The following is a 26,691-nucleotide window of genomic DNA, read 5'->3' as shown; positions in this document are numbered from 1 at the left end:
GATCTTTTCTAGTTGAACTTTTCTGATATTGTATGTAAATAAACAACGATAAAAATGTTGTAATGCTGGTTTCCAGGAGCAGCCCTGACCGTCTACAGATGGGTGCTGTGGAGGGCCACTGACAGACTGTCTGCTTCATCCTCACAGGTCAGACTGTCCGGACCGGTGGCCTGGTGTTGGCCTGCTTGTTCCTCTGCCGTGACCTGCAGCCTGTTCTCAGTCAGGTACTGGCTGAAGGAGCAGAAGGTGTGGTAGAAGGAGGAGGAGAGGCCAGCGATGTCGGTGGAGATGTAGGGGAGGACCTCTGGAGACGCTTGATTATAGTAACTGATCTGTAAACACAACCACATGTTGGTCACGTTTGTTCAGTGATGGGAATAACAGTGTTATAAAATAACAGTGTTACAAACGGGACTACTTTTTTCAGGAACAAGTAATCAAAAAAGTTACAGTTTCCCCTGTTATAACACCGTTACTGACAATAAAATGCACCGTTACTTGACTCAAGAAGTCCCGTCACAAAATAATACACTAGTTAAAGTGTACGTTACATACTAGGGGTGACCTTGAATAGACAAACAGTCGACTATTCGAGTCGAATCATCACAAAATGTGGTTATGAAAAAAAGATTGTATCCTTCTGAATACATACAAGGGCTCCCTGCTGCTGAACATCTGATTTTACATAGAATTCCTTTGTTTTCTTGTAATATAGGTGAGACTGTTTGGCTACAAACATCACAGTGAGTACTGGAGCACCAGCGCACCTCGTTCGCTATCTCTCTCACCTGCTCTCTCTAAATTCGGGCCTTAAGTTTTAAACTAAGTTTTAAACTCTCTGTCTATCCATCACGCAAAAAAGCAGTGCTGTGACACTTGACTCCTGAACTGCCTATACAAGCACTGAGTACCATGGCCACACAACGATGGGACTTCACGTTTTCATTCACCATACACACTCGTTAATTCACAGAACACACTCATACTTGTCATCGCTGCACCGTCGCTGAAAGAGAGACACAGTGATGTCGTGCACGCAGCCTAATGAGTGAGATCAGGAAAAGGATGGATGGAGAATGTCCTGTTACCTAATGTCAACTGAAGAATTTGTTTATTTGGGTGTTTTAACTCTTTTCTCTGGAGCGGAAAAAGACCTAAATGAGATCATGAATCAATGAGGGAAAAAACAACATGATTTGACGATTAGTCGACTATGGGCAAAATCTGACGAATCAGATTCGACTATGAAAATCCTCGAGGTCAAGGCCACCCCTATTACCTACACATTTTTCTTCAGTCTATCAACTAGTTGGAAAAAAGTTGTTTATCTCAGAGCCTGCCTGTGCCGAGGAATACTGTGAGTGAGTTGGTTAGTTCCACATAAACGGGAGGTTAGGGAGGCGAGTCCAAGTAATTTAACACAATAGTTACTTTTCATGGTAATTAGTTACTCTTATGATGTAAATCAGTTTCTCTCTTAGTTAGTTTTTTTTTTATAACTATGTCCTTTTTAAAGTGACATGCTCAACACCGCGGATGTAAATACAGCCGTGATGTTTGTCTCACCAGTGACATGTTGTTCTCTGTCTCCAGGATGGTGAAGCCGGCACACATGACCTCCCCTCTGTGGTATGCGTCAGTGGGGGGGTGGGTGGGCAGAGACACTGAACGAAGGGCGATGACGTATGGATCTCTGAGGAGAAAAAACACATCAACATGAACATTCACGGTGGGTCCTACGGGAATGGGTGGCGTTCCTCTCATCCCACTGACCCGCTGCTGCACGGCTTCCTCTTGGAGGCCAACAAGATGAAGTCCTGGAGGATCCCCTCCCCCTGATTGGCTGAAGTCGGAGAACCAGAAGCGCCGTGGTGGACTGATGGGGTGACCACGCGATACAGGAAGTCATCCGCGTCCACCCGATGAATCAGCTCACACTTCCTGATTAGAGACAGAGAGACACTGATGATGAGGATGTGGTCAAGTGTTGTAACACAAACCATGTCGCCGTCTGATCCCTGGACCCTGACTGTTTCTTTTGTTTGGTCACAGTCACAAACATGCCGAATATGCAAATGTTGCTGTGTGTGTAAGACCTTTTACTGACAGGTTATTGGACCATATGTGTGTGTGACCTGTGTTGTTATTTGGCACACACACCCAAATCCAAACCAGGATCCAGAGTCTAAATCAGACAAACACAACCAAAGTTGATCCTCTGCACTGATGATGAACACACAAAAATATCTTCACACCAAAGTTGAAACAAGCTTTTTCTATTAACATGTAAAGATGGAATGTGTTTTAATTATGGGAACCAAACTTATTTTAGTTTGAGCAGCTCAGCTTCAGTTCAGTTCAGTTCAGTTCAGTGTTCCTGTGAGGTGACGACTGGTCGGCATTTTAACATGGTGGCAGCATTTGTTTAAAGTGATAGTTCAACATTTTGGCAAATTGGCCCATTGCGATAATCTCTATAGTTTTAGGAGTAGGTTCGTTACCTTTAATTGTCGGTGCAAGCTATTTAGTTAGTTAGTTAGTTTTATTTGTCCACGATGTGGACATTTGTTTTTGGTCTCATAAAAAACAACAGGCAGGACAATAACAACAACAACAAGCAGGACAACAACAACAACACTTACACACAGACATCTTCATGGCAAAAAGCAGGACAGCAGTGGCAGTTACATTATTTTTAGAATGGCGGAGCAGAGCTACGAGCTGCTCAGAGCTACTCTACGGAGGCTCATGGGATTTCTTGGTTTCCCTCATCAAACTCATCAAATACACAATCCAACAACTCCAGAACGCTCTGGTGGACAAGTTGTGACCTGCATACTCGCTACGCTATGAGATAATAACAGAACGTTACCAGACAGAGTTGTTTTAGAGGCAAATTCATGCAAAACCACTCATGTGCGTTCCTGTTGGGGGCAGTTTTTTGGCAAAGAGTCTTTGTATTTGCCTCAAAAACAACTTTGTCTCGTAACGTAACGTGCTCCACCCTTCTAAAAATAGCTTGCAACGACAATTAAAGGTAACAAACCTGTTTTTATCAGGTTCATATCTGCTATGTCCTCTATACAGTAAGCACTAAGCAAAACTTGTCACTTCACAGGGGGACAAACAAAAGAAAGATCTGTCAGAGGAACTACAATGCTCAGGCGATTTTTAAAGGAGACCTCTGTGAAATGGGTGTGTGTGTGTGTGTGTGCATGTCTCCTGTCACCCCCCACCCCACCCCTTCTGCACAATATCCACCTATGACAAGGACAACATATTGACCTGATCCTTTGCACAGACAGAACTTTTCCCCACTGCAGGACAAATAAAGGACTTTATCTTATCTTATCTTGCCACTGACGACCTTCACACATCACTGCTACACAGCGGACATCATAGAAATAACAGCTGACAGAATCATCTTGTTACATACAATACAGTGCAATACAATACAATAAATCCTTATTCACCATAGTGGCAAACTGCCTGGATAAAGTTTTGCAGGTGTCAGTGTTGCAGGTGAGGAATTATCACTGATCCTGTAGAGAAGTCTTTCAGTCTTCAATCATGACAGTCACACTTCCCACTGCCAACCTCAGTGATATGAAAAAGTGTGTGATGTGTGGGTTTTATGATTGAGGACCATGTACTTGTTTATTGCTTTCAACAGTTACTTTATTGAGGACTTGGGCTTGTGTTTTTCAAGCATCTCACTATCAGTCCTGTTTATCATGACACTGAAATTGAGACTGAAGAATGATTTGTGATTCATGTGGTAGTCAAATAGCTCAGGTTAATAGTTACCACAGGTATCTTATGGCGCATTTCCACTAGCACGGCTCGGCTCGATACGGCTCGGCACGGCACGGCTCGGCTCGGTTTGGTTGTGTTTCCATTACAACTGAGTATCACTAGTACCGCCGTGACGTCATTTACACGGCGCCGAGCAACGCTCTAAACTCTGTAAATATATAACTTTAGCAACATTTGAAACATTTTCAGGCGAGAAAGTAGTCGTTTAGATCCCCAACGTGTTGAAAAACTGACAAAATACCAGCTGTTTACAATTTTGTTTCAACGAAGTCGGCGTTACTAAAGCTAGCCGTAGTGAGCAACGCACTTCCGGTTATTTTCACAAAATAAAATACCCGTTGCCTTTTATCATAAGGAAAGCCATTACGATAGAATTGGTGCTTTTACTTTGTAAACAGGAAGTGAACCTACCCTCGCTGTAGCTAGCTTTAAACCGCCGTTTTGACTGCTCTCGTCCCGTTAACGGCATTTAACCGTTCAATATGCCTTACCGGAGAGTCTACCAGCTCTGAGATCGGCCTGGTTCATTGTAAAACATTTATTTATTGATGTAAATGTGGTGTTTTCTGTGCGTACAGACCCCAAGGCAGTGCTGCTCTTCTGTCTAACCACAAACAAACTTCTGCTACAGCCACAATTGTTAGATTTCATCAATGAGACCAACATTTAAGAGTTTGACCAGCCGGTGGTAAACCTCTAAAAGCCATCGGGGAAGTTAATTAGCGGTCTGTTCTCCTCGGGGTGACGATGGTAGGCTGGCCCGGCGGAGCACGTCAGGAGCCGGGCTGCTGCCTCTGTGATGAACCGGTCGCTGCTCGGACCTGGAGCTTCACTTCTCCGAAAAACATCGGGGCAAACTTCTAAACAGCCGTCGTTTGGATAAACTAACCGCACATTGGGATCTAAACAGTTACTTTCTCGCATGAAAAAATATTAAAACTTAATAAAGTCACGTAATGACAGAGCCAGTCCCAATATTAGAAATTCTCTGGTAATAACAGGCTTCAGCAGGAACATTTCTGTTGTCGGTCGTCGCTTCCAGTGACGACACTCATCGGCCAATCAGTGGAAGGCAGTCGGCTGACGTCACGTTTTAGTAACGCTTCGGCTCGCTTGGAACCAGGGCTGAGGTGATACCAAAAATGTACCCGGTTGCAGGTACTGCGTGCTAGTGGAAACACGCAATAGCGCGCCGAGCCGTGCCGTACCGAGCCGAACCGTGCTAGTGGAAATGCGCCATATGTAAACATATGATGACAAATTAGCACCTTCATTTCATGCCTGTTTACCAATAGGCCATTGACATAGTACATTCAAATAAACGTACATGAAAGTGAAATAGTTTCCAAAGCCTGTAAGAATTCTGTAGTGCAGAATAAATAAAGGTTTTATATGACTCTCTATGGAACACATGAAAAGGTGCTTCTTTTTTTTGCCAGAATCATTTTTGTGTTTCTGTGAAATCAGATTAAAAAACATATTTTCTTTCTACTTGTGCTTTTGAAATCACTCCGCCCAGCAGCCGTGTCTGAAATGTAGTGCCGGTTATGCGTTTGCCTCGAAAACAACTCTGTCTTGTAATATTCCATTATTATCTCATAGCGTGGTGAATGTGCAGGTCACAACTTTTCCACAAGAGCGTTGAGGAGTTGTTGGATTGTGTATTTGATGAGGGAAAGCTGGAAATACCATGAGCCTCCTGAGTAGCTTATCTCTCCACCACCAATCTAAAAACAGCTTGCACTGACAATTAAAGGTAATGAACCTACTGCTATGACTATAGGGTTTATGGCAGGGGTGGGCAATTATTTTTTCCAGAGGGCCACACTGACTCCGATAAAGTGAGTGAAGGGCCACACGATTCGAAATCAAATTGAAACATAAAATATTTATTGCTGAATTATATATAATTATATATTAGCCTATATAACTACATATATTTGGTGGAAATGATTGCATTACAATAGGCTGACAGCCCACAATCATGTAATCGCATTTTCAACTTATATCCATCACAGATCACTGAAGAAACATGCTGTATTATGATATAAATATGGACTCAAGGCAGATAAGAAACTTACTGACCATAAATGACTGCACCAATTAATAATGTTCACAGACACCTGAATATTAGGCTACAATTAAGCACTCCTTTTCAGTTCTGATTCAGTGAGACTGTTCTATTTGTATGTAGATAACCTTTTATTTATGAAGAAACACAAAACTCATTTGCTGCTGCCTAACAGCACCAACATGAAAAAAAAGAGTGATTTGATTACAAGCGTAGCCATTGGTGGATGGAGGCTTCAGACGCACGTGGCTACAATCAGTCATATGGTCGATCACGTCAGAAAACCCAGCGATCTCATAAAATGCTCTTTTAATCACAGTTTTCTAATAATTAGGTGCCGTGATGGGGCTTTGTAACCGTCAGCAGTTATGATTCGGCTGACGGAGGGTTGTGAAACACCGGCCCGGTCCCGCGGTCTAGGTTACCGCTGACAGGGTCGCGGTGGTCAGAAACTCCTCTGTGGAGAAAAGCTGCACCAGAGCGGCTCCTCTCCCTCCTCAGTCGGAGCTCCGGTGTCAGACAGAGAAAGAGACTGAGCAGCCGTCTGTCTTCTACCTGGAGGAGGTTACGTTGTTACTTTCTGTCTGCGATGTGCAGGCTCCTGTTCTAACAGGGTTGTCACTGTTTCAAACAGCTGATTAGTGCGCATCAACGTAATAAAAGCAATCGGGTCATAATAACAGTTCGGCTCGCGGGCCGGATTGAGACGGCATGCGGGCCGGGTGTGGCCCGCGGGCCGTAAAATGCCCATGTATGGTTTATGGTAATGCGTGACTTTGCCAAAATGTTGAAATATCCCTTTAACAACAGCCTTATTATGGAATCTGATCTCTTTAATCTCTTGATAAATACACACTCTGAACTGCTGCTCATGTTACTCACACAGTAAACCCTGACTTTTCTACATGAGGTGGAGAGACAGTTTAAGCTTGTGTGTGTGTGTGTGTGTGTGTGTGTGTGTGTGTGTGTGTGTGTGTGTGTGTGTGTGTGTGTGTGTGTGTGTGTGTGTGTGTGTGTGTGTGTGTGTGTGTGTGTGTGTGTGTGTGTTAAAACCTCACTGATAATGTTTGTCCCAGCTGGGTCTGTTGCTCAGCTCAGCCAGCAGACAGAAGGCTCTGTGAGCGGGAACGTCCACCTCCGCTTCGATCCTGAAACTCAGCGAGGATTTCTGCTCCAGGGTGTAGAGACGGACCTGGGAACAGACAGTCATGTGAAACCTCCAGCTCCTCATGTGGACCACAACACAACACAACACAACACAACACAACACAACACAACACAACACAACACAACACAACACAACACAACACAACACAACACAACACAACACAACACAGTCCTCCCACAGAGCAGAAGATCAGAGCAGCAGATAAGATACCTTGTCCTTCTCAGAACTGAGGCGCCAGTTGTTTCGAGCAGCCAAAATCTTCAGCGCTGACACGTTGTTATAGCTCAGATACACCTGGAAACACACACATACAGTACTGTATGCAACTGCAAACACCAACACAAGCACACACTGCAGAAGACGTTGATGCTGATGCTGATGTATGTAGTACCAGTGAAACAATACATGTGCTGTAAATAATGCATTATTCATCACAACACCATGTAACTATGTCTGAGTCCTGAGTCCTCACCTGGTTCCTGGGGTCCCAGGGAACAGACAGAGGGACCTCGCCCTGCGAGCGGGAAATGATATACTTTCTGAAACAATAGGAACAACAAGAGTAGTTAGAAGCATCTTTGAAACAGTCTGATGAATAAAACACAAACAATTACAGTTTTTCACAACTGCTTAAACACATTTCTTGAAATCTTCTATGCTTCTCTCAAACCTGTCAACACTCTGGACAAACCCCTGACTCTTCTAGCAAAACCAAACACAACTCTAAACAGTTTTTATCAGTGTTCAAGACTCTGTTTTCATACAGTATCAACACTGATATGAAGAGCTGTGGGTCATACAGTAATAGGCGTTTAGACACAGTTTAAGTGTAGTGTTATAAACACAGCAAAGAGCAGTGGTGACATTTTTTTCTTTCCTTCTATAAAGTTCAGTTCCTCTTATTTCTATTTAAAAAAACAGTTATCTCTGGCACACAGACTTGGAAGTGAGAGCTATTGCTCATTCCAGGGGTTGACAAGATGTTGACCTGTCTAATCGGATCTTCTTTCTGGCTATGGCCTCCTGAAACCTCCTCTCCCCTTCCTGTAAATGAAACACAGAGAGAAGAAGAAAGGACGAGGCATGTTTACATTAGAATTAATGAATAAATGAATCATCTCACAGCACTACAAAGAGGAGCTAATGAAGCAAACCTGGTTTCACTGTTTCCACACATCCCAGATAGACTGAGGTGAAACATACAGAGGACTGACCTCTCTAACAGATAACTAACCTGTCAACAAAGATAAACCTCAGTTTACAGGTGTGCTGAAGACTGAGAGGTTAATGGAAACGTTTGATGATGAAATAAACAGTGGTTATGAAGGCGACTGATGTAGCCTACAATAACACTACCAGTCAAAAGTTAGGGTTCCCATTCAATGTTTTTTCTTTATTTTATCACTTTCTACATTGTAGACTTGTACTAAAGACATCAAAACTATGACGGAACTATATGGAATTATATAGTAAACGCAAACGTGTTAATTAAAACCAAAGTCTTATGTATCAACTGACCTAAACCCAACTGAGATGGTTTGGGATGAGTTGGACCAAGTGAAGGCAAAACAGCCAACAAGTGATTCCAGAACATGCACTTTAACTGGGAGCAGCAAAGTCTGGTAGCTCTGAGTTTTTACTCAACCTCTGCTTTATTTTTGTTGTGTTTTTGTCGTATTTTGTCAACTACTGACTGATTCTTCAGAGATGAGCTTCTTTCATTGAAAATGGAGCAGATCTGGAGGACACCACCCTGTTCCAGCTGAGATGATTCCTGGTTGCCGTGCTGGTGGTGCAAAGATGAAGGCTTGGAAGTGGAGATGTACTGTACGCAATATTTTTTTCGTAGGATAGGTCTGGGAAAGTCCCGCCTTCCCCGCCTCTGATTGGCTGGATGAATTCTCCTCCGATTGACGTCATCTCACAACAGTACTGTAGTAAACTAAAATACACACAACTGATGTAATTGATGTAATCAGACGCCATGGTGTAGCGGTTTGCGTTTTCGCCTGCGGTGCGGTGAATCCGAGTTCGATCCCCGCTGGTTTCACATTCCGAAAATTTAGTTTTTAAATTTATATTCCAAGTTTACATTTTGAGTTTGAGAGAAGTGTAATTGTGCCATTGGTTAGGTTTAGGCAATGAAGAAAGGAGTTGGTTAAGTTTAGTAAAAAGACCAGGTAGAGTGTAGACAGGCCAGATAAGTAGAGAGAGTCCAGGTAGATCTAGGCACTTCTCACGCTTTGCCGACAGCCTGCGTTTCACAGCCGTTTCACAGCCAAAACAAACAACCAATCAGGCGAGAGCCCTTCTAGCCAATCAGAGTCGAAAATGGAGCCCATCTAGCCAATCAGAGGCGGGAACGGCGGGAAAGGCGGGACTTTCCCGGACCCATCCTATGAAAAAAAATATTGCGTACTGTACATCTTCTGCTGTCAGTCATCATGGGAAATATCAACTCTCTGCCCAACAAGAGTGATGAAGAGCTGGAGATATTGGTGAAGACTCAGAAAGTAGACATTTTTTCAAATCCTAACAATACTAAACATCCTGAGGCACTTTTGCATGATATCAGGAGACTTCAGTCATGTTTCCCTGATGGACCCACTGGGGGATGTGGTGGAGAGATGAACACTGGAGATGGTGGAGGCCGGCATTCTGAACAACTGGGATCATCCACTTAATGGCACCTTGATGGAGCAGGAAAGGTGGACGGCTCCTCTCTCTTCGCAGGACACAGAAACACAGAGGATCCCTTGTACCTTCAGCCATCTGGCTTTTTGATTCTTCTGCAAATGGTGATAAACTGACAGACAAATGAATTTCCCTTTGAGGATTAACAAAATAATTTATATTCGTAAGTGCTCAGCACCTCTGGGAACTCCTTCAAACTTTTGACTGGTAGTGTAGGATCCCTGTAGTAAGAGCTGCATCAATAAACACAAGGACGGCTCTTCAAAGAGTCACTGTGTCACTTCCCTCCAATGTACGAGTCATTGTTGAGTCATTGTTGAGTCAGGTTGACGAATGACCTTTGCTCAGCCGAGCCTTCACACCTCTACAGCCCCAGCACTGTAAACTCTGTGTCAGAGGTTACAACAGGTTGGTGTTATCAGCTGTGTATACTGTGGCTTCATACAGATCATTGTTTTGGTTTTATGGCCTGAGATTTGACTGTTCGGATTCAGTCTGGTGATATGCATCAGGACTTCATCAATAAATAATAGAGTATTTCAGCACTGTCTTTTATAACCTGTTGCTGTGTCTGTTATGGCCCTTTTCCACTACACAGTTACAGCTCTACTCAACTCAACTCGACCCAACTCGTTTTTTGTCACTTCCCATAGAGTACCTCATAGTTCCTCCTCAATGTGGGCGGGGTCGTCATATCACGGCTGCTACGGTCACATCGTCTTGCAACAGTCTCAATTCAGATCAGTGGACGCTGGTGCCGGTGTGTTTTAAAAATAGCGGGTTTGATTTTTGTGTTGGACGTTGCACTTGCAACTCTTCCAGTGATGACACTGTGGCCAATCAGTGGCCAGCAGTCGGTTGACTCTCATTTTTGTATTGTCTCAGCTCTGGAACCTTGCCAATGGTGATAACAAAAAGTCTCTCACAGGGTTCAATGTCATCTTTTTTTTTAAACCTTTGACTGCCTCTTTACAGCTAATGAAGTTTAGTTACAGCCATGAGCATGACAGAAATTATAGATACAACATTTGAATTTAATAACCTGACTTTGTAAATTGATATACGTATGTGAGCTTAACAACTGATTCTGGTTCATTTATACATGATGACACAATGCATAGTAAACATCGTTTTCATATAATTTGTGTAATTTTCTTGTTTTTTCTTGTCACAAAGTTATTTATTTCATTAGCATTAAATCACTACATGTTTTCTAAAACTTTTAGAGGAGCCAAATGTCCTTGTTCCAACTCTTAGAATATTCCAAACAATCATCCATCTGCCCATGAATGGTTAAATCATGTTAAACAAACTGCTTGATTTGAATCAGATAATGATCTTATCTTGATTATTCTATTACTAAACCTAGTTGGCTGATCTGATGAAAACTTGAACCCAAACCCAGGCACAGTCCCACAACTCAAGGATAAAGACAGACATCATGATGACATCATTCTTTTCCATCTATCTTGTCTCTTATTTTTTCTCGTCACAAAGTCTTCTCATGCATTATGACTTTGTTTCAGTTTAATTTGGTACAATATTTTCCCATCACAACTAGATAATGACTGGTTATTTGCTTACATTGCAATCTTATGCACACAGAGCCATAAACAGTGTAACAATGGTTCTTCACTTGTAGTTCATTCTGCTGGTTCACTCACCAGGGGCTCAGGTCGTATCCGTGGTAACAGGCAGGGCTTCCTGTGGTCATCCAGCACCTCAAAGGTCATGAAGGCAGAGTTGATGTGTCGGTTAGGCCCCTCCTCCTGATAGGCCTCTGCCCTCACCCCCACCTCCATGCTGCACACACACGAGTCACAGTTTGTTTAATTCAGATTTATATACAGCACCACTTTTTCTTTTCTGTGTTGTCATGGCCACAGGGATCAGGTATCAGACACACTCAGACCTGTTTTTGAAGGCGTTGTTGACGATGGCCCTCAGCAGCAGCCTGTCTCCGATCTGAGAAGGTCCTCTGAAAGTGAACATGTCGATGGCCTGGAGCGTGGGATGAGCCTTACTCAGACGGCTGTGGAGGGAGATATGGTCAGATGACTGTTTTATCAGTTAAATGACATGTTACTAATATTTTAGTTCAACATTTTGGCAAATTCACCTATTGCCATAATCCCTATAGGTTCATTACCTTTAATTGTCAGTGCAAGCTGTTTTTAGATCGGTGGAGCAGAGACGTGAGCTGCTCAGCTAATGCAACGGTACTTTCGCCTTTCCCTCATCAAACTCATAAATACACAATCCAACAAATCCAAAACACTCTCATGGATAAGTTGTGACCTGCACATTCACTGCGCTATGAAATAATAACGTATGCTTAAGTAACATTACGACACATGAAGCAAATACTCAGAACTGCTTGCGCTTTTGAAGTCGCTCTGCCCAGCAGCCATGTCTGGAATGTAGTTCCGGCTACGTATTTGCCTTGAAAACAACTCCGTCTCATAACGTTACGTTATTATCTCATAGCGTGGTGAATGTGCAGGTCACAACTTGTTCATGAGAGTGTTTTGGAGTTGTTGGATTGTGTATTTGATGAGGGAAAGGCGAAAGTATCGTGCACCTCCGTTGCGTTAGCCGAGCAGCTCGCGTTTCTGCCATAGGTCTCTGCCCCGCTGATCTAAAAACAGCTTGCACCAACAATTAAAGGTAATTAACCTACCCCTATGACTATTATATAGGAATTATGGCAATAGGCGAATTTGCCAAAATGTTGAACTATCCCTTTTAAAAAAAAATCCTAAACTCAAGAAGTTTGTATTTAATGTTTCCTGACAGTTTTTTACAATGGCTAAACCCATTTCTTGAAAACTCCTTTTCTCAAAACTGCTTCATTAGACACTTCACAGACATATGGACAATACAAGTGTTCAGAGCTCCAGAAATGTTAATTCTTTACTATAGAGAAAGAGGCATTTTATGGTTTCTAATATCACAGTTGAAACCATTTCAGCTCTGAGCTCTAGCATCTAAAACACCTGAACACATCATGTCCTCCACCCATGATTTGTTTGTGTTTTCATGTGTGTACCATCTGTAACCCTCTGTGACCCTGGTCTGAATAAACAAGGCATTTTAAATGTGTGGAATTGTACCTTGCAGCGATTGTGGCCACATTCACCATCCAGGCCATGATCTGTCCTCCAAATGTGTTCACCTGGTACACAACACACAAGTAAACTACAATTACTGCATGGCCTCTGTCCATGACTGCTGCTTGTTTGGAGGCATGGAAGACACAGAAATGTCACTTCTTACACTTTGATCCCTTTAGTTAAACAAACACCAACATGCTTGGACCTGTTCACCAGCAGTGTCCCACATTTCTGCACAGACCCAAACACACCACGGTCCAGGTGAAGTGTTCAACGCTGCCACTCCCGACGTTACTGAGATATTGCATTCACAAAGCCAAAGCCACAAAAGAAAAACCACAAAAAAGCTTTTCGTTTATCCTTTAATCTGTGTGTAACTGAAGTTCTATCAGGGTGTTACTGAGATACTGTGTCCAAAAGAAGGGGACAGACAGCTGAACAAGTAGAGACTAGAGATGCAACGGTTCTCGGTAAAATACCGAACCGTTCGGTACGGCCTGCACGGTGCAATACGCTCTTGGACCGCGGTATTTCAGATTCAGCTTGCATCAGCTCTTACTGCTTTACAGGCAGCTGTGCCATGTGTGTGTGCGCCTGGCCGTTTAAGGCAAAAGCCCGCCCCCGCGAGTTGATGTCCAATCACTGTTGAGCCTCCACACACTCACAGTGACTCCCCCCCCTGCAACTGAAAGTGCAGCAGCTCACACACACATTAGTTAGCGCGATTTAGCACATTTAGCTTTTATTAGAGTTCCAGCAGGACTCTGTCCATGCACACTGCACGTGTGTGGTCGCGTATCCGTGTGCCCACGCGCGATAGAAAGACGATGTCCAGCAGGAGGAGTTGACTGACAGGGATGAGAGGTAGTGAAAGGCTGTTTAAAAAAACACAATAGACTACCGTAACTCCTTCTTTCCCAGTGAGAGACTGTGGCTGCCAGAATAGTGACGGTCTTCCATGACGGCAATATAGCGCGATCTCTGTTTGAAAGTGGCTTCAGAGTGTGCACCATATGAAAGACTAAAGGAGTGTGCAGAGGGAGGAGCTAGGGGGATGCAACGAGCTAGGGGCTGTTCACGACACAGACAGTTCTGGGGTCTGCCTGAGATGAGGGAAACTCAGAGTTTTCCGTTTCAGAGAGCAGGATCAGCGTAATGCTGAGTCAGTCGCTACGGCAACATGTGCTGTGAAGCAAACCGCTCCCTGGCAGGCTGATGATGCTTCTTGTGCTCACGGTGAACGCGCCTCCCTCAGGCTCAACATACTCTGGGTTGATTGAACTATTTCTGATCAGCTGCTCTGAAACCGAAAACTCAGAGTTTTCCAGCTCAGGCTCAATCAACCCTGAGCTCGGGATTTGACTCAGAGTTTGTTGAGCCTGCTTCCTGAAACGGACCCCAGGTGTGTGTGTGTGTGTGTGTGTGTGTGTGTGTGTGTGTGTGTGTGTGTGTGTGTGTGTGTGTGTGTGTGTGTGTGTGTGTCTGTGTGTGTGTGTGAGAGAGAGAGGGGAGCTCTACAAGGAAATACTATAAATAGTAGTAGCCTATTAGAAATAATATAAATTTTAAACATTATTTTGGGAGAAAAAAAAGTTCTCTGCACAAAACACATACCGAAACCGTACCGAGAACCGTGGCCAAAAACCGAGGTACGTATCGTACCGTGGGCTACCTGTACCATTGCACCCCTAGTAGAGATGTAATAAAAATATGACCAGCTAAACTGCTGATTGACTTCCTGAGAGAAACAGACAGATGAGTGAAGCAGTCACCTGATGATTGGCATGCGGGGGTAGAACTAGTTCAACACTCTCCACCTTGGTCTTCTCTGCTGCCACTGCATTTTCTACAGCTGAGGTGTCAGCTGACACACACACACACACAGATACAAAGACACACAGGCGCACAGTAGAAAAAGATGACAGTGAGCATGACTGTTATTCTATATACATTCAGTGATCCCCTAAAAAAAAGACCAAAAACCAACTATGTGCACCTGAATAGGGTGTGACAGTATGGTCTGAAACAGCAACAACATATATCCATTAGATTCTTTCATCCTAATCTGATATAAATGCTTCTGAAGAGTTAGGGGTTATTTACATTTCTTGTGTAAAACTGCAACAATAATACATGCAAAACTGCTTTCTCAATTCCCTTCATCTCTGAAGAACACTTTCATGATATAAAAAGAAAATCAAGCTGCACAATGTGAGAATAGAAATTGACTTCAAAAAGCCTAGAGAAGAACAGGAGGTTTCTTTCACTAAAACAACCCAAACACTATGAAGCTAAGTAACTCTTCTTCAGTTACATTATTGTAAGATTTGCTTCTTCATGCTCCAAAATAACTTCATGTATGTTAACTTGGCTTCTTTTCTTCTAGTTTCAATCACTCAATGTTTGGGGAGACATTCTTCATATTTCACCATGTACAGTGTTTCTCCTAGACCAGGCCTAAATGGTGGCCCAGGGACCACATGTGGCCACCTCCTAGTGGCCCAACCCTACAGTAGTCCCACAAGAAATGCAGAAAAAACCCGGGCCTTCAAGGGGGGCGATCGTAGCGGAAATAATGAAAGTAATGGCAAACAGACACTGCATATCTCCAAAATCAGACAGGTTTCCAGGATGCCAAGTAGCCTACTCATTTTAATGTAACAATTTCCAATGAGAACCGGTGTCAAAAAGGAAAAAAAGTCGATCACGGACTTCATGAAGCTTCGATTTTTTTTGGGTCAGCCCTACAAATTATAAGCATTTTAGCCATAATTGTTAAAAGTATGAATAGTAGTTGAATTTTCAAATAAAACCATGCAAATAAATGTTTCTCCTTATGCTTAGACCTAACTAAATGTGGAGGATGATCTGAGTGTCCGTCTCCTTCTCTCAGCAACATTCAGCAGCAGGCGGAGCCCTGCAGACACATGGAGAGACCTACCCTGCTGGATGGAGCCGTGGGACAGCAGGTCTCTGATGATCTCATCATGTACCATCCTCACCCTCCGTCTCTCAGCTGCCACACTGTACTCAACATGCTCCTTCTGAGTGCGGGGTACAATGGGCTTCAAGATCACCTGTGAGGTAATAACACACATATACACACACACAGACACACACAATGGTTTCACACATTCTCCAAAAAGATCAAGCCAGACATCTCTATCCAGGCATCGCATCACCTTCTGTCCAGTGTGTGTGCGCTGGGTGACGAAGGTGGCGCAAGCGTGACAAACTCTCCAGTGACGATCTGAGAACAGGTCCTCGCAGCTCACACATATTCCCACCTGAGATGAAGACAGGGAAACGTGGTCGGAATGTAAGTGTTGTTTTTCATATCCTCAATAAGTTGTAAATGTGCCGTATGGGTCGGCTTTTCATTTACTGTGGACCTGTTCTGTTCACCAACTGTGTTTTCTGCATCTTCCCAAACACAGAAGGTGAACTGACTTTCATCTGTGGTGGTTACAGCATTTCACACCATAAAAGGGTTCCCACTCTTTGCTTGAAACTTTTCCAGGACATTTTCAGCTGCTACAGTCTGACAGACATGTTGTTATTATTGGAGAAGTGTTCTTGTCGACAGTTGTCCCTTATTTTGTTCATGATTGTTTCTGTGTTTATTCCTCACTCTCATTCTCTCAGCCCCAGAAGTCTGACTAAAGATGTGCAGAGACAGTCTATGGCTCTGACTCATCTATGAAATAATCTCTTACATGCTTTGACATTATGACAAAGAAAATGTTTTCTCGCTAGGCACTTCTTTGGAGAAGAAATCCTTGGTGGGTTCTGAAAAAGTCAAATACAGCTCTGGGGCCTCATTTATCATTGTGGATACACGCTTTTTTACACGCTCTTTCCCCCATTTTGTGCGTACGCACTTTTCTCCGCCTAATTTGGGATCTATCAAACCAAAACTTGTCGGGAGTAAGTGCAAAAATTTACGACCAGTCCGACCATGGCGTACCGGCATTTACACGCTTTTTGAAGAACAGGAGGAATTGGCGACACCGCTGCAGAGTCAGAGAACTGCAGTGTGAGAGGGAGAGAGGAGCGCGGACACTGTTTGAAGTGTTGAAGTAGCAAGTGGTGGTGATGATGACCCCCCCCCCCCCCCCCCCCCACCACCACCACCACCACCACCGCACACGTGTTGACGTCGGCACTTTACATGAAAAGCACAACGACTCTGATTTTTCCCCTGTGCATTTACACTAGTTTGCTCCTAAATACTGGCTTTATAAAACGAATTTCGTTTTCTTTTGATATCATATTGATATTTTCCCCCTGCATGTAGGCTACACCTCTTCCACAACCAGTCTGTCCAGTCTGGAAAATAATTTCTGCTCCGTGCCTGTGTTAAGTAGCCAGACTGGACACACACAAGCAAGCAGCAAGCACAATAATGTCGGCGCAAATCAAAGCAAATGAGAAAACATGATCGATATTTTTTGTGTGAATAATATTTATTGTATTTAACAAAAATGGGTGCTGCCCAACATCATTTTAGGAAAAGTCACAGACTGGTGGACTTCAATGTTTTTTTGTTTTTTTTTTAATATATAGCTATGCACAAATGAAAATCAAAGTCGTCCAGTGAACGGCAGTGGGGGGTTAGTGGAAAGGGGTGCAAAGTAGTACTGACTGGCAGTGGAAACCCTGCTTTAAATTATTATGACATAATCTAAAATAAGGGGCAGAATAAATATGATTCTTCTTCTTTCTGGTCTGTTTCATTTAGATTTGGGAGTTTTTTGTATTTATTGTAGCCTTTCAATGCAAGATGATGTTTCTGACTGATATTGCCGTGTTACCGTGTATCTCGCTTTCAGAGAAATTCCGCTTCTTTCTCCGCTCTCAGTCCGTCTGTTGTCTTCACCGTCTTCCACTGACGTCATTCCACACGTTTCCAGAGCGCACATGGCTACTTAATATGCACGTAACTGATTTGCATTGACCACATATGGTTGTATGGGGCCGTTTAGGGGGCTGGGTATGAGGCGTGTTCTCATCCACGCTTTTCTCAGGTCCGGTGTGATCTATCAAGGGAAATACCGTGCAGCCGTGTGTAAGCGGAGTTTGATAGATCTGAAAAGAGTGTATATTTTTTGGTCGTACGCACATTTTGCCTTTCCGTCGTACTGAAAATTTAAGAGGACTTTTACACGCTCTTTGATAAATGAGGCCCCAGGTCGCTGATGTCAAGATGTGATAAATCATTTTCCAGGACAACTCAAGCTTTTCCAGGACATTTGACTTTTTTTCTCATTTTCCATGGGTTTTCCATGACTGGAAAACTGGTCAACCATATTCCAGGTTTTCCAGGTTTTCCAGGTTTTCCTGGACGAGTAGGAACCCTGCATAATCTGCTTTTCTAGAAACGGTGTTTGTGAAAATCCACAGAGCTCAGTTTGAACAAATTCCTCTGCAGGACTGAGAGGTTCAGGAAATATGAAGAATTTCACAGGAACTGTGTCTTTGTGTACTGTAGAAAGTAGGTCTACTCGGTCTGTGGATTATATACTACTGCAGTGATCATCAACTGGCGGCCCGCGGGCCGAATCCGGCCCGCCGAACCTTCCAATCCGGCCCGCGACTGAGTTCTGATAGTTAAAAAGTAGCTATTATATTTCTCCGTCTCTGTTGGTGTGCGCCTGTAAGTCAATGCGCTGGGACACGGAGACACGCAGACACGCTCAAAGAAAGTGTTAGTGTGTGCCTGTAAGTCAATGTGCTGGGATTAGGAAACGCCGCGGTACCCAAAGCCCCGTGCATGAAAGTTTAGGGAGCTGGACTGCAGGGTTTTCCCTGCCTGTCTGCAGAGGTGAGCTGCCTGGGTGAGTTTGGCCGCCGCCTTGGTTAAACTGGGTGTGCACGGGCCGTTCAGATGTAGCGTCTTTTGCGCACTCAAACCCATTCAGTGTAGATGCGCGTCATGCGTGCTCACAACCCAAAAACGATGCGGGAGCAGCGCGTGTTTGATGCCACGCGGTTGTTTTTTGTGCACGTCCTGCGGCGCACGGACCTGCTTCTCCCTCCGGTGTTGTGTCCCGGTTCCCCCTCGACCTGTGTCTCTCCTACTGTTTCCCACTGAGCTCTGCCCGTGTGTGGAAAAACGTCGCCTCCGAGATGTAGAATGTGTATTATAGAAGAGAAACACTACTGACTACTCAGGACTACTGACTTGTATCATCTCAGAACCGATTGTCAGCCTCCTTTCATATTTAGGCTGAAAATCACAGGGCAAGTCAGCAGTGTAAAGCTCCAGCATGTCGGAGTATCTGAAAGTCCAGCTGTCAAGATTTTTCATTTTATATCATACCAAACACCAAAGATATGTATAAATGAAAATTATGAGTTTACAGGTAAAATAGAATATAAAATAAATCAGGCCTATTAGGCAAAAAGGTGAATTTAATTTCTATCTCTGCCAATCTGAATGTCCGGCCCCCAAGGTGTCTGTTGAGAAAAATTCTGGCCCTTCAACAAATATAGTTGATGACCCCTGTACTACTGTATGACCAAATGGATATTGAACAGACTCTAAACCTGGACACATGAATCAAAACTACATACAGCTAAAACCACTACAAACACAATCAGGACTGCTGCTATAACAAATAGAGACATTTGCTCAGTAAAAGCCTCACTACCTTACTGTCCCCTCACTCATTGTGTACTTATTTACAAAACCATTCTGGGTTTCTGGGTATAACAAGGAAACATGGAAGTCACAATCTCAGATCTTCAGGTACTCTGCAATTTGTAGTCCTCAAGGTACGAACTGAACCGGGCAAGAAAGCATTTAGGTTTCTGGAATAAATTACAATCTGAACTTCAATTTCATCTAACACTAACCCCACAAGCTCAATTTCTGGTGAAATCATTGCAGTCTAACTTTAAACGTGTTTATTGTTTTTAATGTAACTGTGTGGCTGCCTTCATGGCCAGGTCTCCCTTGGAAAAGAGATTGTTGATCCTGGATAAATACAATTTAAAAAAGTCTCCTGTAATAACCAGTGGCCAGCATGAAAAGGCCAAAGAGACAACACAATATCATGGAGATTTCCACAGCACTAACCAGTCTACAGCTGAGACTCTGTCATGTTTTCAGATAATTACCTCCAGTCATTTCCTCTGGGCCAAACTCCTGACTAATGTCAAGTTTCAACAATAAGATTCCACACTTCCTAATGCTTCTTTACACATTAAAAGCCCAACCTATAAAGGGAAGGGAGGGCCTTCCAGATAGATACACTGGAGTAATTGTTGATTCATGGAAGTTGAACCACATTCAAACAGATAGAAGAGGAGGAATGGATGGATGACATGGCTGATCACTGCTTTGTTAGGTGAGCTGACTCTTCCATTCCAAATCCAGTGGACTTTCTCACTGAAGCTGATCGATCATTTGAGTCCCAATGCAATGAGGGAAAGTGGCTTTGTGTTTTTCTCATTTTTTCTCATGTTTCTCATGTTTTTGCATGTTTGTCACACTTAAATGTTTAAGATCATCAAACAAATTTTAATATTAGACAAAGATAACCCAAGTTAAATCATGAACTAACTGTGATAAACCTTTTTTTTTTTTTTAAAGTAGAGTTTAATTTCACTGTCCACACCCAGGCCTGATCACTGCCAGACCTGTTGAATCAAGAAATCACTTCAATAGAACCTGTTTACTGTGAAGTAAAGGAGGCTGAGATCTCAAACAGCAACACATCATGGTGTGATCTAAAAAATCTAAAAAAATACATCTATAAGTCTGGAAAGTGTTACAAAGCGATTTCTAAAGCATTGGGACTTTATAGCACTGTATGTAAAGTATCAGTGTGTGTGTGTGTGTGTGTGTGTGTGTGTGTGTGTGTGTGTGTACGTCTCTGACCTCCATACTGGTGTTAAAGGCTCTGTTGACCTTTGCTTTAATGTTCACCACCTGACCTACACTGAAGGAAGACACATTAAAGAAGAGTTAGTGTATACTGCACACACACACACACACACACACACACACACACACACACATTCTGTACACACACATCCTGTTACCTGATGGTGTGTTCAAAGTGGATGTCATCCATGGACGCGGTGACACAGGGGCTTCCAGCGTGTCTCTCAGCTGAAACACACAATGTGCTCAGTGGTTACAACATCAACTGGAACACACACACTACTTGACTGATGTTCACTAACTCTCTTTCTCTCTCTCTCTCTCTCTCTTAGACACATACACACACCTCACCAGAGAGGCAGGCAATGGAGTCGATCCATTTCAGCAGCTGTCCCACGCTCAGCTCCTGGCGATGGTTGCTGTGACACGGCATCACAATCTGACTCATTTTCAACTCTGTGGGGTTCACACTTTCCTCTTCCTCCTCCTCCTCCTCCTCCTCCTCCTCTTCATCTTTCTCCACATCACCAAACACTCTAGAAGTCATCCTCGAAAGCTGAGGGAAGAGAGAAAAAGTGTCTCAGGTCAGTCGTCCCATTGGTCGGTTTTAGAGAGACAGAAAATGAGATGCCAAAGTCAACATGTGTCCACAACATGTTTTTGCCCAAATGATCCATGTTGTCCTCAGTGACAGTAAGCTACATGCAACTTCACTGACACAGCACCACAGCTAAGGCTACTGAAATAAAACCTCCATCTAACCTGTCAGTCAAACTTTGTATTACAAATGTCATCATTGAAAATGAGCGTCTCCCTCAATGGGCCCCGAGTTATAAATAAAGGTTTAAACTAAACTAAATAATAAAACTAGGTAGGCCTATACAGTACGAGGGTAGGAGGATAAATGTGACAAAACCTGGTCACAGTTCATAACTCTTATTAGGAACCTTGACCCCTTGTTGTTTCTCTTTGACTAAGTCTTCTACCAGGATTCATGTTTTCCTCTTCTACCAGAAACCCAAAATGTTGGCATTACTGTATGGCCACAATAATCAAAGCAGATTGGTTTGAGTCTTCAGTCTCAGTTTATCTATTACATTTTGCATTTGTGTGTATCTATTTTCCTCCTAAGGTATAGGTTTGGAATCCTGACAGATAAGAGGACATGTATGCCTTTAACTATATGCACACGTGTGTGAGTGTCTATCTGTTGCCTGTTTAATATATCTGCGGGAAACCTGCGGGACATCCACAACAACCACTGCAGGGCCAGAGCAACGAGGACCCCAACCACCCAAACAATGGACTGTTCTCCCTGTTGCCTTCAGGGCGGCGCTATAGACAGTTGAGGACCAACACGGAGAGGATTTTAAAGCAGAAGTAAGCAATATTTTTGTGTTAATATAAGTCTTAAATAGTTATATCTTCAGACAGCAATCACTTACATAGAGTGTTTGGACCGAAACACGGGTCTGTCAGTCCCTCTGCTCTGCTCTGAGCCGAGGAGAAAACTTTTCTCGTATCCTACAAGTTTTATCCAAAGAGGAGAGAGAACGGCATGAAGGGCTGTGTGTGCAGCCAAGGCATGCGACTGAATGTGGTGACGTAGGGACGAGGACCAATAGATCCATGACGAGGGCGGGGGCTGCTAACTCCATCGGCTGACAAGAAGTTATGGTGCGTTCAAGGCAACCCGTAACTCGTGTATTTCTGACCTGTGAAGTCGTACCAGTTCGATCTGGTACGAGTTCACGGGTCGGAAGTTACGAGTGGCCGTTATAGTGACTTTCACAGGTAAAACACGTCGGAAAAACAAGAGTGGGTTGCCTGGAACGCTACAAAGTCATAAGTCGTGACTTAAAGCTGTAATTTACGGTTTCAAAAGCCTGCCTGGAACGCAGCATTAGCCAAAATGACCGGATCGCTTACTTCTGCTTTAATAATATAAAAATACCTGTATACATACAAAAATATCCACCGCACAATCTTCTCTCTCTTCCTTTTTTATATATTGATTGCCATTGCACTTTTTTATATTTTTTAATTTATTACCAACCTCTTTGGTTTTAAATATCTTTCTCCTCTTCTTTTATTTTCTTGACTTGTATCTTTATTTGTGTAAATGACCAAAGGTAGCCTACATAAGAATTTCACTGTAATTACTTGTAATTATATGTGACAATAAAGTCAACTTGAACTTGATATCTATATTTGGTTGTGAGGCAATTTTATGTTTGTAGTAAGGATGCCACCTGGATGGGGGCTTAGTTAGTCATTTGCACTATTGCACACGCTCTTCCTATTCCTGAGTGGAGGAGTTGTGGTGCTGGGGGGGCAGGGGTGTTTCAAGTTTTGTAAAGAATAGCTTTAATGTCAGTGTTTTTGATAGGGAAAAATGATAAAGTTGTAAAAAAGTGATAATCTGATATCTGATCTTCACATTAAACCATCTCCTCCCACATGTTCACGTTTCTGTAGGTTGAACAGGAAGTTGATGAAGTTTTTGCTTTTTCATACTTTGATTCAGTTCAGACTCCTCGTGGCACCAAACTGGGCTCAATGAAGTTTCCCACACCTACAGCTTCTGATTGAAACTAGATGACCTGGAGGTGTTTGGAGACTCACAGTGAGAAAAGTTAACAGCAACACTATCTGTGGCTCTGTTCTGTCATGTGCAGACTCTGCAGATGAGGGCTTATCACTGAAACTCATCTACATTTATCCTCAATAAAACAGGAGCTTGTTTATCTGACAGCTGTTGTTGAATTTGTCTATGCAAATGGACTGAGCAGTATCATAGACGGTAAAAAGAATGGACGTAGCACCCCTGACGTCACCCATTGGTTTGGGGGTAGTACGAGCATTTGAACTGCGCCATCTTGGATTTTAGTGGGAGTATACTTTCCATATTTGGAGATGTGCAGCGGTTTGCCAGCCAAGAACCCACCGACTGAACTCGAAGCAACATAACCACGCCCCAATTTATGTCTGAATTTTAATCCTAAATAATACTAAAACGGTTGTGGAACAAAAACATCCCCCCCCCTGTGTTCACAGAGGTTGAAACTATCAAAAACAAAAAATGTACCAGGCTGTATATGTTTTTTTTTAAGCTGTAAAGTCGGCTATTTTAACATGGGGGTCAAGGGAGAATTGCTCAGCCCCCAGCGGCAGCCGAGGAACTGCAGTTTTACATAAACATGTTCCTTTCTGTCTGGAGAACATGATTTGTGGGCCAGGGCGTCTATCTTTGGTAACATGGTGCTGCTAACAACGCACAATATTGTGAACTTCATCAGAGAAATTACAGCTCCTGAGATTTTGATTATTGTGCAGCCTGATCGTTTGTAGGATGTTTTTGAGTTGTGCATGCTGCCGCTTGCAGCTCTATCTCCATTCAGTCCTTTGTTTTGTAAACCATCACTATTTATCAGTTGACCTGCATGCACAACAGGCCACAGCATGAAAAACCCATGTGATCACTGACGACAAGTTAACGACCTACTGAGAAAAAGACTAGTCTGATTTTCTTTACTTTCCATCAGACTGCCTTTGTAATTTTACAGCTGCACTATGAAATTGGACAGCTATGTGAACAAAAATATAGGCTAGTTATAATGAATGTAAGACTGTGTATCTGCAGGTAGTAATCTGTTTGCTGTTGTGAGGTGAAATGTGATAACAAGACCTCAAGATTCATTCCCCTCTATGATCTTAATCTTAAGAGATAGCCTAACAGCCTCCATCCACACTGGTTCAGTGTTTGCATGAATGTTGGGTGATGGTGAAATACAGTACTGCAACAGCTTCCTGTACAATGATTCATTTCAACTCTAAGTATTTTTTTTCTCAAGGAAGAAGTGTCACACAAGGTCTGCTGCTTTGAGATAGATAGATAGATAGATAGATAGATAGATAGATAGATAGATAGATAGATAGATAGATAGATAGATAGATAGATAGATAGATACAACTTCTGACATAGTACTTTTTTTTCTTCACAACATACACCTACCTGAGAATAACCTTTTATAATAGGCCTACGTGTTTATGTGCCTGAAATGATAATTATGCTATTTGCTGACAAACTCCGCACAGCTCTGTAAACAACTGATCGTAATCAAGTGCAGAACTAGCCGAAGTTAGCTGGCTAAACACGGGCTAACCTAGAGCTACATAACTGAGTTAACGCCACAGTTTAACACAGTTTAGCTGAAGTTGATCTGAACTGACCTGAGAGCGGCTGACCACGATGTCCAGACTCCAGACAAGTGGCTGGCTGACGGACGGTCCTTCAGCTGGACTCGGGGCAGCAGAGGGCGGGGCTCTCTGCTCTCCGACTCCGACTCCAGCCACTCAACGCCACACACCTAGAGGAATTCCGGAAATGAATTTCAAAATAAAAGCCTCAGTAGTAAACATGTTCGTGTATCGTCATTCGGCTTCAGTGAACAGTCTGCACAGTTACACGCTTCTTGTGGAAATTCTGAATTCTGAGAGGGTAAGAATTTGGAAACCATGACCGGCAGGTAGAGATAAAAACGACTTTTGTGCTCTGAGAGCCTGGTGAAATGCAACAGACTGTTAAATTAGGCACTATCGCATCATAAATAATTCAGGAAAGACTGATTAATAACACATTTTACGAAGGAGGGACAGCAGATGGCTTCCGCTGTTTGTATTTCACTAACTTGATGAAACGCTGCAAAGTTCAGTATCAACCACAATTTGGTATCAACAACAGACCAACAGATAACAGACCCGCCTCTCCACAGCAGACTGCCACACAGTGCCTCGGGTGGGGTCTGCCTCTCCAGGAAAACATGCTGACAGGTAGGCTACACTGTAGGTTTACTCTCATACTGGCCTTTTTAATGAAAATACTTGCAGTTAAAGAATACCTGGTTTTATTAACCAACAGATATAAATTACATTTCATTTTGAAAAATATGAGAAGTGTTCAAATGTGATTTAAAAAAAACAACAAAAAAACATGTGCATCTCGTTAAAAAAAATTAATAAAAATACGAGAAGGGTTAAAATTGTGTAAAAAGAGGTGTGCATCATGCAGTAAGTGTAGCTATAATGCTCTATACAGTATGAGATGTTTGTTTGTTTTTTAAATCATAAAAAATATGACAAGGGTTCAAATGGTATAAAAAGAGGTGTGCATCATAGGCTACAGCAAGTGTAGCTCTACTGTTTCACACTGATTTTGATCCAAAAGGTCACATGAGCTGGAAGTTATTCAGCTATAATGCTCATATTTACAGTATGACATCTATTTAAAAAATGAGAAAGGTTCAAATCGTATAAAAAGAGGTGTGCATCAAACTAATAAATAGAAAACACGCATCACCAATAGCCTGAAGCCAGATGGTCAGTCAAACCCTATTGAATAGAACACTCTACTTTCAGGAGAAGTGGTTTAAAGATCATACATGGCTCCATTACAGCCCCTCTGTAAAGGGTGTCCTTGTGTTAAATAGCCTTGCAAAGTCTAAGCTTGCATCAAAAGCAGATTCAGTTTGCCAAAACTGGCTTTAAGAAGGCATTGGAGAAATTTAGTGCGCATAAAGACAGCCAGTGTCACAAATTAGCTGTGATGACTAGGATTCAGGAGCCAAAGCCTGTTATGTGCAACTTTCACATGAGCTTGAAAGACAGCAGCAACAAGCAAGAAGAAATCTGATGAAGATTGCTGGGGGTGTGCAGTAGGCTACTTGGCACGGCAAGGTCTGGCTTTTCGAGGCAATAAGGAGAGTGGGAATTTCAGCCAGCTTCTAAAGTACAAGGCGAAAGGTGATGCAGAGCTGACCACCTGGCTAAAACGTCCATTTGATTTCACCAGTCCCAAAATGCAGAACGAACTGTTGGTGGCCAATAAAATCGTCGAAAAAATTGTTGGAAATAGCATCAATGCCAGTGGTCCAGTTCG

At 42.9% G+C, this 26,691-nt stretch overlaps 1 protein-coding gene across 2 annotated transcripts; it reads right to left on the bottom strand.

The window, feature by feature from the left end:
- Positions 1-78: 78 nt before the first annotated feature.
- Positions 79-25,082, bottom strand: acot11a (acyl-CoA thioesterase 11a). 2 transcript variants are annotated; one of them, XM_083991524.1, is made up of 17 exons: positions 24,987-25,082; positions 21,105-21,309; positions 20,912-20,981; positions 20,748-20,808; positions 16,045-16,149; positions 15,804-15,939; positions 14,635-14,726; positions 12,863-12,924; positions 11,662-11,781; positions 11,414-11,552; positions 8,044-8,099; positions 7,528-7,594; positions 7,266-7,349; positions 6,946-7,079; positions 1,774-1,941; positions 1,567-1,693; positions 79-332 (listed from the first exon to the last, which is right to left on the bottom strand). In XM_083991524.1, exons 2-17 carry the CDS (start codon positions 21,298-21,300, stop codon positions 93-95), a joined length of 1,857 nt encoding a protein of 618 aa, XP_083847650.1. In that variant the 5' UTR covers positions 21,301-21,309; positions 24,987-25,082; the 3' UTR covers positions 79-92. The 2 variants fall into 2 exon arrangements, with proteins under 2 accessions (XP_083847650.1, XP_083847651.1); XM_083991525.1 differs by lacking the exon at positions 24,987-25,082 and having other exon boundaries at positions 21,100-21,222.
- Between the last annotated feature and the right edge of the window lie 1,609 nt (positions 25,083-26,691).

This window comes from Trachurus trachurus (genome assembly GCF_905171665.1).
Source record: "Trachurus trachurus genome assembly, chromosome: 17".
Taxonomy (NCBI): domain Eukaryota; kingdom Metazoa; phylum Chordata; class Actinopteri; order Carangiformes; family Carangidae; genus Trachurus; species Trachurus trachurus.
Note: the sequence above shows the minus strand (reverse complement) of the source record. Positions and strands in the feature narration are given on the sequence as shown.